This window comes from Onychomys torridus, chromosome 23, assembly GCF_903995425.1.
Source record: "Onychomys torridus chromosome 23, mOncTor1.1, whole genome shotgun sequence".
Classification (NCBI taxonomy): Eukaryota; Metazoa; Chordata; class Mammalia; order Rodentia; family Cricetidae; genus Onychomys; species Onychomys torridus.
In genome coordinates, this window is record NC_050465.1 from 20,266,583 (window position 1) to 20,282,843 (window position 16,261).

At 38.0% G+C, this 16,261-nt stretch overlaps 1 protein-coding gene across 2 annotated transcripts in view; it reads right to left on the bottom strand.

The window, feature by feature from the left end:
* Positions 1 to 16,261, bottom strand: part of Tmem232 (transmembrane protein 232) — a 332,354-nt gene that overhangs the window by 221,250 nt on the left and 94,843 nt on the right. For both annotated transcript variants that reach the window (XR_004943602.1, XM_036173475.1), the window contains exon 8: positions 15,697 to 15,944. Coding sequence is in view for 1 of the 2 variants with exons in the window: in XM_036173475.1 (XP_036029368.1) it covers positions 15,697 to 15,944 (248 nt within the window). In the remaining variant the exon portion in view is untranslated. The remainder of the gene's footprint in view (positions 1 to 15,696; positions 15,945 to 16,261) is intronic.

Here is a 16,261-nt window from a genome sequence, read left to right on the forward strand (position 1 = left end):
GCTCATGTTTGGTCTCCAGCAATTTATTGATGGTGTTATTAAGGTCAGCATCTTCAGAAAAGGTAGGGATTGAGAAAGGAACATCATCTACTGTGTATTTCCTGTCCCAGTATAGAAACATGCCTGGAGTTGTGCCATGGTGGAAAGTACACAAGAGATTTCCCCACAAAAACGTATAGGTTGACACTCAAGTAGCTCTAGATTAGACAAGTATGTGGCTAGTGCAATGGAAGCTGGATTTCTGTTCTTTTCCTCTGGTTTCCTCAGACCACACCACAAGGTCCCTTTCCACAGGTGCCAAGCCCACACATATCAATTACCTCCAACTGCAGAGCAGAAATACAGAGCTTAAATTTGGTTTTTATCTCAGAATGTCCTATTGTCTAGAAAGTTTTGCTGGGTATAATAATCTGAGCTGGCATCTGTAGTCTCTCAGAGTTTATACCATCCATCCAAGCTCTTCTGGCTTTTATAGTCTCCATTGAGAAATCAGGTGCTATTCTAATAGGTCTGCCTTTATATGTTGTTATATACCTGTGTATGTATATACATATGTATTATTTCATTGTTCTATGCATTTAGTGTTTTTATTATTATGTGTTGAGGAGACTTTCCTTAATGATCCAGTCTATTTGGTATGCTGAATGCTTCTTGTACCTTGATAGGCATCTCCTTCTTTGAGTTAGGAAATTTTTCTTCTATGATATTGTTGAAAGTATTTTCTGTGCCTTTGAACTGGGTTTTTTCTCCATCCCATTTTCCTATTATTCTCAGATTTGGTCTTTTCATGCTGTCTAAGATTTTATGGATTTCTTATGTCTAGAGATTTTAGATTTAACATTTTCTTTGACTGAGGTATCCATTTTTTCTATAATGTCTTCTATGCCTGAATTTCCTTTTCTATCTCTTGTATTCCATTGTGAGGTTTCCCCTCTTGGTTCCTGTTCAAGTTCCTACATTTTTCATTTCCAATTTCCCCCAGTTCAGGTTTTCTTCACTGATTCTATTTTTACCTTCAGGTTTTGAACTGTTTTATTCACTTCCTACTGTTGTTCTTTGTGTTTTCATTTATTTCTTTGAGGGATTTGTTAATTTCCTCTTTAAGGACCTCTATCATATTCATAAAGTCTATTTTAACCTTTTCTTGCACTTTAGCTGTGTTGCAGTACTCAGGGCCTATTGTGGTAGGGTTGCTGGGCTCTGGTAGGGACATACTGTCCTACCTGTTTTCTGTTGTGTTTTACACTTGTGTCTAGGCACCTGGGTTTGGGAAGATTGTAATTCTAGTCCTATCTTTGTTGGGTGGGTGTTTGTTCCTTGGTTTCTATTGTCCTCTCTGGATCTTAGAGGAGTTCTTTGTGTCAGCTGTGTGGTGCCTGGTAGGAGATTCTTCTGGGATCATGATAGATGTGGCCATTGGGAATTCCAGGTAAAATGTGTTTCTCAGTATTGGGAGCTGATAAGTAGGAATGAGATTGGTCTGGGAGTAGGGGGTTGAGGGTGTCACAGGAGGGAGGAAAGCAGGGTGCTCCACCAGGGTCTGCTTAGTCCCCTGGGAATGGGAGCTGAGAGTGAACAGAGGCCACAAAAGGGGTCTGCTACAGAGCTGGGGATGAGACTGGGGGATTAGATTTAGAGCTATGGATAAAGAGGTCAAGATCTGTGTTCAGCCTACCTACTTCTCTGGCCAGAATGGCATGTGGGTCCCAGGGAGTGCCACAGGGGTTGCAAACTGGGATGAGCTATGTGAGAGGAGAGGGAAGTTTGGAAAGGAAGGTCTGTGTGGTCTACTGGAGATAGGGGTCGGGGAGAAAGGTGGCCTCAGCAGGTGGTCTGCTGCAAAGCTGCAGATGAGACTGGGAGATGGATTTGGAGGAGCTTAGGGGGTGGTGAAGATCTGCAATTAGTCTACCTGATTCCCTATGAATGTTTTCATTGTGTAAATCTTTTCATTAAGAAGACATGTGGCTTCATATATACTTGCTATTTGAATGACTTCATGATGTCCTCTATGCTCACTGAGCAGAATATGCTGCCAGGAGGTATTGAAAGCAGAGGATTCTGTCACTGCCTGCCTGGAAAGTTGTAGACAATTTTCAAGGGCTTCTGTACTTTTTTCCTCCAGATTTTTATAAATTTCCATGGATTTCTCTCCCAGTCCCTTAGCATCTTTCTAAGGTGTGGTTTATGATTTTATATCTTCCTCCTTCTTCCAGATGTTGAAAGGTAGCATTCCTCAAAATTCCACCCTAGCCCTGCTGTCCATCCTACTCAGTGCTCTTCGCCAAGGCAACATTCCTTCCGCCCATGCCTTCCGTTACCACCTTCGTTCAGAGCCCACACTTCTTCCTGAGCTGCAGAACTGTGAAACTCACTGCCCACTTGACACTTCTACTGAGAGAATGTAAAAGTGCTACCTTCAGCATGTTCCAAAGCAAACTTCGGTCTTCTCCCTCCGCCCCAATCACACCTCACTGTCTCCCTTCCCTCTTTGACTAGAGCCCCTTTGGACTGGTTGCTATCATTGTTTCTCTCTCTCTCTCTCTCTCTCTCTCTCTCTCTCTCTCTCTCTCTCTCTCTCTCACACACACACACACACACATACACACACACACACATACACACACACATCTGTTACTGAATCCTACTGCTTTTTCTTTAAATATAAAAATCTTTCTGCCTTCTTCCTCTGTTGTGACCAGTGTGATGTCTACACATTGTTTACAGATTAGACTACACTAGGATATACTCACTAATACAATAGTTTTGTACTTACACAATCCCAGATGTTAACATATCACTTTTCTGTAATTAACATTTCAACTCATCCATCAAACTGTATGTATTACTGGGCCTCTCTGTGAAATTTGAATATACATGTATTCATATATAAATCACATAAGCACATACATGTCTCCTAAAACAATTTTCATTTTTAATTAAATTTTTCAAAACTCTCCTAGCTTTTTAAAAGCATATACATATAAAGTATATTAGTGTTGTGTAGAGTTACTGAATTGTTCAATAATACATCCAAACTTTCTTCTCTTCACTGTAACTTGATATTCATTAATCAAACCTGTCTTACATTTATTTCCCTTCCCTCTATTCTTCCAGGCTCTGGGAACTGCAAATCTATCTCCAGTGTCTTTGTGCACATTCACATGTTAGTGAAGTTGTGTGTTGTTTGTCATTCTGTATCTGTCTTGTTTCACTTAGTATAACTGTCTGTGGTCTCAGTTGCATTGCCATGAGTGACAAGGTTTCATCTCTTATTACCAAACAGTATTCTGCTTCCATGTTCCATATTTTCTTAATCCATCCCTCAGCTGATAGATACGTAGGTCCTTTTCATTTTATATCTAATTGTGATAATTCTATAATAAACATGGGATACAAATCTCCCTTCTAGTAAGTAATTTCATATTAAACACACACATACACATACATATAACTTCGTAAATGTATATATCCAGTATTGCAGAATAAGCACTTTTAATTAGTTACTTCATCATTCCTCAAGAGTACTCAAAAATAAAGATATTGTCATTGCTTTATTTAAGACACATTTATGTTTAGAGAAGTTAACTTACCCAGTATCAGCTAACTACAATACTTATTACCTCACTCCATGTAACAGAAACACACTCTCCCCTCTCCCTCTCCTTCTCTCTCTTACACACACACACACACACACACACACACACACACGCACGCACGCACAAACACATCACTCCTCACTTGGCCACATAAAACACATCAAGTGCTTTTGTGTCCTAAGATGAAACTGGAAATCCGGAGCACTTCTTGGAGCCCTTTACCCTGTGAAGCGTGAACCAACATCATCATTCTTTTATTTTTATTTGTTTATTTATTTATTACCCGTTTCACCATTGAGACTTTCCTATTCGTTTTCCTCTGCTTGGCATAGTAACTGCATCCTGAGATTCCTTCTAACCAATGCACTGAATAAACAAACATACCCCTTCCCTCTGGAACATATGGTGGTACCATGAACTCTTTTTCATCACACTTATTATGACAGATATTGACCATATATGTTTGGTTTAACCTGTCTGGTTTTACTCAATATCTATCTTATAAACTTGAATTTAAGTTCCCTTGGGAAAGAAATACAGATATGTTATTACATATTTTATCTGGGGCATCAAGCAAATGACATTTGAAGAAGCGTGTGAAAAGTAAGCTATTTGAATACACAGCTTTGAATGAATTCTACTGGGAAGATATACTAAAAACACAAATGTTGATCTAAATTAAAAGCTGGCAGACATACACCTGGCTATGGCTTATTTTTTCTTTACTCTGTAGTACTTTTACCTTTCTTTATTGTATGCTACCTCACACAATGCCTGCATACAGAGGTATTCAATTAGTGCATTGTGGAGGAACACCACTTCTCATGGGAGTTGTTTTCTGCTCACCACTTAAATCTGTAGGAAGTGTCTTCTGTGGTAAATCTAGGTTAGCCAGGAGCCTCATTTACCCTGAGAGGTGTCAGGTGCTTACTCAGTTCACGCTCACATCAAATATCTGACTCTATCAACTATTTAAAAGAAGAAAAGATCAAGTTGTATAAATTGTTGGTTTCATGTTTTCTGGGAGCTCAGAAGGTAGAACAATTGTAAAAATTTGATTAATGTCATATCCAAGCCTTCATTCTAACCAAGCAAGTAATAAATGCTTGTCAACTACTGTAAAAACATTTTACAATGAGCTGAACACTGCCCTTTTCTTTGACAGACCAAAGAGCATATGAAAAATGAAACACAAAACAAAACATGTAGATTTTGTTTTCTGTCTCATAATTTTGTTGTCCCATAGGCTGTCTCTAGTTAATCTGTATTTAAAATGTAAAATTTTTTCTCTCTCATTGATATCATTTTAATAGCTGTGTCATATTGAAAATTCTACAACATGTCATGTCACCTTTAATGATGAGTTCAAGGGGTGATGGTTATTTGAAGGCAAACATCTATGGTGAAAAGTGAGAACTAACCCTACAGCATGGTCCCATTGATGCAAAACAAGAGTTCCTGCCGAGATCAAGGCTCTACTCCAGCAATTGAAACAGGAAAGAACAGTATCTGTAACAAAACAGGGAGGTCACCTTCAAGACAAGATTGTGGGTAATGATGAGAGAGACCTGTGATAGAAATTGATAAATGTAGTGCGTTTTAATCACTGGATTTCACCTCATAGTTCTTAAATATCAACAGGATAAAATAAAGACGCGGGACTACATCAATCTGCAAAACTACACAGCAAACAAAAATAAATAAATAGAAAGTCAACCCATGTGGTGGGAGAAAGCTGTACATATAATATAGGATTAATACCTTACACAAAGGACTACAGGAAACAGAGGAAAGCTGGGGACAGTAGAGGCATCCTCCCCAGGGAAGAACAGACCACATTGTTTGTTCAGTGCCAAAAGCCTTAAAAACAGGTAAATACAGGTAACATTATATGGACTCAACAGGTTATATTTAGAAAAATTTACATACATACAAATACATATGCATGCAGTAACAATAAAAAAAGAGGCCATGAATTTGAAGGAGAGTGGGAAGGGAGTTATGGGAAGCTTGGAGGAGGAAAAGGAAGAGATAAATGTTGTAATCAAATTATGATCTCAAAAATAAACAAAAAAATAAACGGTTAACATCCAAACTATGTAAGGAACTCATACAATCAAACAACAAAACACTTTTTGCAAACTAAAAGTAAAATCCACAGATAACTTGATTATTGGCAAAGACAATCTAAAGACTTTTTCTAAGAAGTCATTCCAATGGCCACCATGTGTATGGAAAGATCTTCAATATCACTAATCAAGTCAATAGCCCAAACCACAATAGCCTATCACTTCAGACCTGAGAAAGTGGCTATAAGCAATAAGTCCGAAGATAAGTGCATGAGGTGTAGATAAAGGAGAGCATTTATAGCCTAGAGAGATGGCTCAATGATTAAGAACACATGCTGCTCTTACAGATACCCCAAGGTTCAGTTTTCAGCACTCCTGTTGAATAGCTCACATGTACCTGGAGTTCCAGCTCCAGAGGATTTGGTGCCCTCTACTGGCCTCCAAAAAAAAAAAAAAGTGGAAAGATGAAAATAGAACCTGATTCAAGATCCCAGTTACTGGAACGTATTCAAGAAGGGGTAAAAAAAAAAAAAAAAAAAAACAGTATGTTGAAGAATTATTTGTACGCCAGATCTCCAGAAGCTTTAACAATCTACTTCTCATGATTAATGTAAAATAATAATTGGTTTCCTATTACTCAAATTTTTCATAGGAGATAAAGAAGTAAAAGCCCATTTTCTAAAGAACCACAGCATGCTCTTTATTTCTCTCCAGATAACAACTGTGGTCAGCAATGGTCATTACTGAAGTCTCTACTTTACTGTTCCATAATAAATCTGCTCAGCACAACCACTGTGGTTAATATTGATTGTTAATTTGGTAGGAACTGGGATTAACTAAGAGAATGATCCTGGGTGGGTCTGTAGACATTTCCAGAAAGGATTACCTGAAAGTGGAAGACCCTCTGTCAGAGTGTATGCACCTTTCAGTGCATGGCCCAGATACACAGTCATGCTGTGTGTTTGCGTTGGCTCTTGTGAGGGCATCTCTCCATCCCTCACTGCTGCTGCCTCCGCCGCTGCTGCTGCTGCCACCGCGCCGTCCCCACCGGCCCCGCTGCTCCCTCCAACCTCTGATGGCCCCAGCTTCCCGTTAGAGTTTTCTGCCTCTCCAGTGTACAGATGCCCATTGTTGAACTACCCAGCCCTTACCATGTAAGCCATGCTACCAAGTCTCCTTTTATAATATATGTGTAGTCTATTGGTTCTATAGAGAATCCTACCCAATACAGCTGTGAAGCACACACACACATGAACATATGATGTGATCAAAACTAGTTAGACACTGCTTTTTAACTACACAGAAGCAGGAGGAAAATAATACCTAAAAACAAAAACCATCATCACACTGTGTTCTCTGGACGTTCCTAGCAGGTTGTATCTTTAAAAAAAAAATAAAGGCAAAAACATAAGATGCTTTTTATTTCACCTTCATTACAGTCTTAGTAGTATAATTTTACTTTGTAAAGAAAATAAATTATTTAAGAAAATCTACTAATGACTGGATAAGACCGGAAGGACCTAACATGACTGGCATTTTATCTGCATGTCTCTCTTCAGAACAAGCCTGATTATATCATACAGCTCTATTATAGTTAAACTCCTAAGGCCTGCAGAAGGTAGCTAACTGACTAACATCAATCAGAAAGAAGCTGTCAGAAATACAATGTGGGAGCAAATGGTTTCAAAGTTTTATGTAATTACTACTTTTTAAATATTCGTGTCATTTTCTATGCATGAGTGTTGGGTCTACAAATACTCACGGGCAGCATGCATATGCCTGGTGCCCACAAAGGTCAGAAGAGGGCATCAGATCATGCCACAGCTGGAGTTAGGGATAACTTTAAACCACTATGTGGGTGCTGGGATCCAAATCCAGGTCCTCTACAAAAACTACAAGTGATCTTAATACCAAGTCAGTCCTCTCTCCAGCTTCTTAAGTGATTATGATAACAGTATATCATTATAATTGTTTTATTATTGTTTTAATATCTTACCATGGTGCCTGATTCATAAATTAATTTATATGAGCGTATGCTGGTTAGTTTTTGTCAGTTTGACAGAAACTAGAAATATCTAGAAAGAGAACATCTCAATTGAGGAATTGCCTTCCTCAGGCCGGCTGTGAGCATATTTATGGGACATTTTCTTGATTGATTGATAAGGGCAGGCCTAGGACATTGTGGGTGTTGCTATCCCTAGACCAGTGGTCCTAGGTTATATAAGCTGAGAAAGCCAGTGAGCAGCATTGCTTCAGTTTCTTCCTTTAGGTTCCTGCCTTGACTTCTCTTAATGATGAAGTATGATCTGTGAATATATACATATATGTATACACACACACACACACACACACACACACACACACACACACACACATATCCAACACTTCACAAATACCTAGCTCTGGGACTGGAGAAAGGCTCATTGGTGGTGAGCATCTCCTACTCTTGCAGAAGACATGGATTTAATTCCCAGCACCCATATCACACAGTTGACAACTGCCTGTAACTCCAGTTCCGAGGATTCAATGCCCTCTTCTGTCTTCTTTGGGTTCCTGCACACATGTGGTGTACACACATACAGTCAGAAACACACACATAAAATAATAATAAATAAACCATTTTAAAAAGAATACCTGTTCTATGTTTTGTTTTTGATCAATTTTTAAATTTAATTTTAGTTTTACCAAATTCATCATTTTAACCAAAGACTATAGTGTTGGTATAAAAGGAGATACACAGAGTAACTGGAGAAAATACAGAGCCTAGAGATAAACTCAGGAGTCTAGAGACAACTGCTTGGTGACAAAGATGCCCAAAGATGTACTGGAGGAAAGACAGACTCTTGCTGGGAAGACCGCATGCCCAGAAGGTAGCATGCAGACTGAAGTCAGGACTAAAGCCTGACCCTCTGCTCAAAAAATAAATAAGAGAGTGAAAGACGCAATGCCCAAACTCAGAAAGCAGTGTAACAAAACCAGAAAAGCACTGTGAGACAAATGGTATTGGCAATGGTCTTCTAGATTTAACCCCCAAAACACAGGCAACAAAACAGAAATCGGGTGCACTGGAGTTCATCAAGCTGAGGAGCTTTCCCACATCGAGAGAAGCGATCAGAGGTCAGAAGCAGGGAATGTCTGCAGACTATTCACCTGATAAAGGATTAATGTTCAGAACTACATAAAGGACTCAAATTTTTTTGCACAAAGTAAGCAATCTAATTAAAACGTGCTGGTGATCTGAATAGACACTCTGCAGAAGAGACACAAATGGACAACAGGTTTCCGAACACACACACGGTGTCATTAGCCATCAGAGAAATTGAAGCAAATCCAGATAAGATGGCATTTTACTCCACTAGAATGGCTGACATGAAGACAGAGAATACCAAGTGCTGACAAGGGTGGAGAGAAAAGGGAACTCTTCCACTGTTTGGAGAAATGTGCCTAGTCCAGCCATGGCGGACAATGTGGAAGTGCTTCAAAACCCTGAAAACAGATGTACTACCAGTTCCAACTCCATCACCTCTAGATGGGAGTCCAAAATATGAAGTCAGCATACACCAATGATGTATCTTTATGGATATATTTATTGTACTATTCACATTGGCAAAGATATAGAATCAACTCACGTGCCCATATGTGAATGCACGGGGGTCGAGGAATGTGGTCTCTATAGAGTAGAAGATTATTTACCATGAAGAATAAGCTCATTCGCAGGGAAATGGCTGAATGGGGAGGATACACTATGTTGAACTGACTTTATTTTATCTAAATGTAGGATGGTGATGAAGGTAAGGAAGCAGAGAGAAAGGGCAAAGGAAAGATGCACAGTGGATACCGGCGCATACTCAGGTAGAGGGACATGCTTTGATGTTCCTTGGCATGTTGGGATGACTACAGTTCATAATCACCTGTGCTATTTTTATGAACATTTAAAAGAGAAGTACCTCATAACTCCAAACATGAAGGTGTGGCGAGAGAAATGCTGCCTTGGCCTGGCCATCACACTCAGGATGTACAAATATTACAAGTCAACCGAAAGAAAACTAAAATGTGTCTCTTGCCTTATTCCCTATATGAAATAGAAATAATTTTTTATTTGCAGAATTTTGTTTAGGAACCCAATAAGTAGAGTCAAGCCAAGAAAATATTAAATAACATACCAATTCAATCCTTAGAACTCTCTTTCTAAACTCTTTATAGATATATCAGTTTTCCCATTGGCTTTGGCAAAAATCATGGTAATTAGAAAATACTACTTGCTTGGTATAAATTCCCTTTTAAGGAACTGGAGAGGTTCAGAGCCTACTAAAGATATGCATCCTAATCAACATCATGTTTTCAAAATCAAAAGGCAGAAACTGAAGAGAAACAGGAAGAGGGGTTTCATTTATTATGGGTTGAAGGCAAGCTTTCTAATAACTGCTCAAGTCTTTGAAGTCAAATGACATTCACTGGAAGGAGAAGACCAAGAGCACAGTGGCCAGGAGTCAAAACATCTGTATTTCAAATCCAAACCCCAGAGTGAAAGGCTGTGAACCCTGAACAAGCACCTTTTCCCCCAACACACTATTTTTATTAATTATTTGCAGTTTTCATAGAGTGCACTCCAATCATACCTGTTTCCCACACTTCCCAGGTCCATCCTCCCACCCCTGTACCCCCACACACAAAAAAAAAAAATCCCACCAAGTCTAATTGGTGTTGCACATATACTCACTCACTAGAGCTGGATCAAACTTCCAGTGGCCAGTTTCTTAAAGAAAACTGAGTCCTTATTGGAGGAAAATACACCCAAGTGAATGCTTAACACTGCCACTAGTGTCTGGTGGGAAACAAAATTCATCTTCCATCATCTGGCAGCTGGTTGTCAAGGATTAAAGAAGACTTAAGGGTCTCTTCCTTGGTGAAGATTCCTTCCTCTAAACTTAATTTCCCAAAAGTATCCATGGCCACCTTTTGCCATGGAAAAGGGCATATCTCAATGGCTCCAGATTCTGAGTTTCTGGCATTTCCAACATCCCTTAAGCAGCTGATACCAAACTTCAGGTGGCTTGGCAGCTAGCTAGATAACACATCTGTAATCCCACCACCAGAAAGCGGAGGGGAGAGGATGACATTATCTTCAGATAGTTGAGACCATCCTTGACCATACAGTGATTTAGAAACTAAGAAAATTATTTATTTATGCACCCCCCCCCAAAAAAAAAAAAACTTTCATGTTTAGCAGAAACTAGAACAGCAGTGAGGCCATATTTCTTCCTAAAATCCAAGTCCAGATACAGCCAACTGCTCTCCTATAACTCTACAATCTTATCAATGGGACAAGAAGAGGACATGATACTCTTTTTGCTCACCTTTGGATCTAGGCCCTCATGTAAGTCTTTTCTCTCTCTCTCTTTTATAGTGAATTGTCCCCAGCATGGATGAAATGTAGAATTTACCTTTCTACCTTCTCACTATTGGTTAAATGACATTTTGGAGCAGGATGCCTTTATGAAAGAGTCTTCCAAGGAGAAATTAGGTTTGCTTTTGATCATTCATCCATTCAGGAAGGTGTGCAACATCTTCATGAATGGCAGATAAAGCTGGCAAACTATATACACTGGAGTAGGCTGGTCTTATTGTGAGGGCTAAAGTTATAGTTTAAGTTTAAATTACTATGTTTAAGAGATCTGTAAAATAAAAATGCCTTTAACCTGTAAAGCCCCACTTGCCCAAGAATAGATAATTTCCTGGAATGCTAGGGCAATTGTTCATGTAAGAAAAGAAAGCCACATGTTTTCACTTCAGTAAACAAGGCTGGATGTCCCAACTGCACGGAACGTGCTTGATCACAAGTAGGCATGAGGAGCCTTGGTGGAAGGTACATAGGCAGGAAGTATGTATGTCACGATGTATGCCTGCTTCTGATTGGACAAAGGTGGGAAGTATGTAGTCTTATGGGTTTTGCCTTTACAAGCACCTGACTAACCTAATACAGTGCCATTCTCTGGGAAACCTGGGTATGAACCTGACCAATGTCCATTGTCCTAGCTAGTATTAAATAAACTTTGTTTTAATTAGACAATTGTGGATTTGGTCTTTCTTCTATTTGCTGATAAATGAAGTCTTCAAACAAAGCTTTGAGCAACTAAGCATTATTAATGATAAAGTTTTAAGCTACTATTCTCCTACTCTTTTATTTATATGGAAGTTATCATGAATTTTCAGATTCAAGGTGTAAGTAAGCACAGAAAATGTGCTTTTTAGAAACTTGGATACAAACAAGTTAAGAAATGAAAGTTTATTTTTTTAACTTAGTTTTGGGGGTTATAAATGTTCAGCCTTAAGGTAAACTTAAGATACTTTTATTGACAAGGAGAGAAAAGGAAAAACTCTGTGCTTTGAAGTGGAAGGGTTATATACCTTGGTTACTGCCTGCAGATTTTATGAAATAGCAAAGATCCATAATGATATTTTTCCATTTAAAAAACAATGCTAAGGGGCAAAGAAAGCAAAGAAATACAAACAGTGACATGTTCCACTAACTCAGAAGCACCACCCCCACCCCCACTTTAACACATAGAACCAAAATGATCGATTTCCCTTTGAGAAATTACATGAGAAAGAAATTCTATAAATCATTGAAATAAAAATATGTGCTTATAAATGTATAAAAGACAAAGATTTTGAATAATTTATAAGCCCAAGCCACAATTCTGTCTTCAATTTTTGTGCTAAAAATAAGAGGGAAAATATCCGTTAAGACATTATCCACAGCAAATGATTCTTCATCACGGAAGCTCCCAATTTTTCCTTGCAAGTATGTTTCCAGATTTTCCCACTGAAATCAGAGTGCTCTGCTGTGCTGAAGCAACTTACCATCCTCTTCATTGTCTGGTCCCAAAGACTCTGAAGACAAATGGCTGAGGTGCCTGCTAGCATACCAAGGTGCATGCTGGCCTCCAGGCCAGGCTCCCTCAGTACCTATGGCTCCTCTCTGCTCTTGACACCCCACCCCCCATCCCCATCTCCTCAACCTCCCCAGCTCTGAAGCTATACTACTCTTCCACCAGCTCTGTTCATAACTTGTAATATGTTGTAGTTTGGTTTTGTTTCCATCTAAGTGTTAATCTCCATTTTATTTATATTTTGACCCAGTTGTTGCTCAAAAGTGTATCGATTCCCAAACTTTTAGAAAATTTTAAATACTTGTACTTTGTCTTCTATGTTGGGGGGGGGGGACTTGGTATTTTTTTAATCTTCTTATATTTTTTAAAGATTATTTGTGACCTAACATGATTAACTCAGTAAAGTTTTGATGGGACTTGAAAAAAATTAAATTATACTATTGTTGGGTGTGGTGTTATTTATGTATCAGTTGGATATATTTGATCTAGCATTATTCAAACCCAATTTTTTTATATTGACCTATCAGATTCTTCTATTAGTGAATGTTGCATAGTGAAATATCTATTATTATTGTGTTTCTGTCTTTTTCTGTCATCAGGTTCATCAATATTTGCTTCATATATTTATAAGTTCTAATATTAATTGCATACGCATTTATAATGGCTAGATTTTTCTCAGGGGTTGATCCTTTTAGTATTATGCAATTTCTTCATGTTACAGTTTGCTACTCAATAGCTATTCTGCTAGATACATAGATATAGATGATAGATAGATAGATAATAGATAGATAGATGATAGATAGATGATAGATAGATAAATAGATAGATAGATAGATAATAGAGAGATAGATAGATAGATAGATAGATAGATAGATAGATAGATAGATAGATAGATGATAGACAGATAGATAGATGATAGGCAGGTAGGTAGGTAGGTGTGTAGACAGGTAGGTAGGCAGACAGACAGACAGACAGACGGATACTTTGTTTATTCTTACTGCTTGCGCATCCCATCAATACTACTTAAATAAACAGGCCAAACAGATTTTTACAAATACAACTAATCAGTGTGAAAAAATGCTGTCTTAAAGCCAGCATCACAAGTAAAATTAAAACAAAGAACAATTGTGAGCAGAAATATGGAGAAAGAAAGGTCCACATCCAGGATGCTAATATATTTTCAGAGAGATGCTGAAACAATAACCAGGTAAGAGAAAGGAAAGAAGGTAAAAGCACTAAAAAACTAAGAAAGAAAAATCAACCTTTGGTACTTGGTAAAACTGTGTAGCTAGAAAATCAGTCTCTCTGGGAATTTACTAAGAGTCTCTGCCAGTTAATCTACACAACATCACAGCCTGGCACACACATGAGAATAACTATAGAGGCTAAATGTGGAGAAAAGATTATATTAAAAGCAAGACAGATGAAGTATTCAGCAATAAACTTATCAAGAGAAATACATATTCAAGTTCAAATATTACTAAAGAGCACAAAAGAAAGCAATTTTCAATCCATAATCCTTGTGTATTCAGATACTTCCTATTTGTAAAGGCCAGGCAGTATTTTTTAAATAATCAGTAGACATTTAAAAAATGAGCAATATTTTAGTCAAGTAATAAATAAAGATAAATACTTAAGAAAAGTCATTTGCAGTAATGGAAATAAAATGCATAATTAAATTGAAATTTATAGATACATTATCAGCAGCAATTTAGAACAACAAAATTTATCCCTTGTGTTCAGAACAGGCTAGAAATAAAAGATTCAGGAAAATGACCCAAAATAAAGCCCATCAAGAATGATTTCTAAAACATGGAGAGGAAATGGCACATATAATATTAAAAATAATCAGGTGTATAAGGTATCAAAGTTTAAAGTACAATGTAACAATTATCAGTCTTCTACTGCTCAACTAAAAACTAAAACATCAAAAAATAATTACTAAAAAAATTAGAACATGAGTTCTCTGTGATATTGTCAAAATAAATAGCAAAAGTATATAATATGATGTACTCTTTAAATGAGCTGGGTTGAAGAATAACTATAATCTTCCTGTCTTGAATAAAGCTTTCCAGGAATATTTAACAATGTAAATCATAGCCCATAGTATAAAGCAACAATGGAATTCTTTGTGTTTTTTAATATATCAGAAGAGTAGATGCAGGGAAAATGTCTAAATGCATTTACAATAAATAGTTTAAGACCCTTAAGATACCTATCACTGAAGATATGGCAAATACATATTGAAAATTATTTACCTAAATCAACATATCCCAACTCTACACTTTCCTAAGACATTAGAAGTAAATTCAAAGACATTCGCAAGTGTTTAAAGTATAAACCATAATAATTATCCTTATACTTGCAACTTATCAAATGATTACTGCTTAAGACTATTAGGCTACATCTATTTAATACACATTAAATATATATACATATTCATATGTCATATATCTAAAAATGAAGCCTTAAAACTTTTGAACATGGGGTATGGCTTTTTTTTTATAACTTGTATTCTTCCTACATGAGAATCACATTAACACAGATCTACATTATGTGCCAATGTCTGTTCTAAACATGAAGAGATCATTCCTGAGAAGGCTGCAACTTTCTCAAGAGCTTCCTCAGGATAAAACACTTAGGAAGTAGCTGTGCCAAGAACTAAAAAGGAGAGACTCCGGGAACCTGCATGGGACTGAACTAGGCCCACTGAATGTGGGTGACAGTTGTGTGGCTTGATCTGTTAGTGGGGTCCCTGGCAGCAGGGCCAGAACTAATCCCAGGTACATGAACTGACTTTTTGGAACCCATTCCCTGTGGTGGGATACCTTGCTCAGCCTTGATACAATGGGAAGGGACTAGGCTCTCCTTCAACTTGGTATGCCAGACTTTGTTGACTACCATGGGAGGCCTTACCCACTCTGAGGAGTGGATGGGGATAGAGTGGGAAGGAGGTGAGGAGGTGGGAGAAGGGGAGGGAGGGGGAACTGGAGTTGGTATGTAAAATGAAAAAAATTTTAATAAATAAATATATTTTTAAAAAGGAGAGACTGAGTTAAGTCATATGCCACCTGATTATAATTTTTATACCTGTGAACTGTCATGAGTTGGAATAATAAAACACTATTCACTTACTTCACAACAAAATGTAGAACTTTCTTCTTTGCTGGCTGTTGTGTTTTGACTCTGTGCTTTCTTTGCAGATGGATTTCCACTGACTCCTTTGAAGGGTGCTCACAGGTATCAAGAGAGGGGAAGAAGAGCTTGGAGAGGGTGTTGGCGACTCTCCACCCAATGTACTTAGAGAAAACTTCTTCTCCTAGGTTTGGTGCGACTTTTGTGCTGTACCTTGTAAAAGGGTCAACGGGGTCATTTAATTCAGCCTGTTGAAAGGAAAAAAGAGGAATCTGAATATGATTGAATGAAAGAAAAATCTAAGTCATTTAATAAAAGATAAAGTGTACACTCATTTCCTTTGACTAACAGTGCCTTCCCTCTATTAAATAAGAGTAACCAGAGGGCCAGTGAAAGGACTCAGTGGGTAAAGGTTCTTGACTACAACACAGATGACCTGAGTTTGACCCACAGGATCCCCACAGTGGAAGGACAGAACGGACTCCTACAAGCTGTCTCTGACCTTCACAAACACACCGTGGCACACATACAATGTGTGCAACACACACACAAAATAAATAAATGT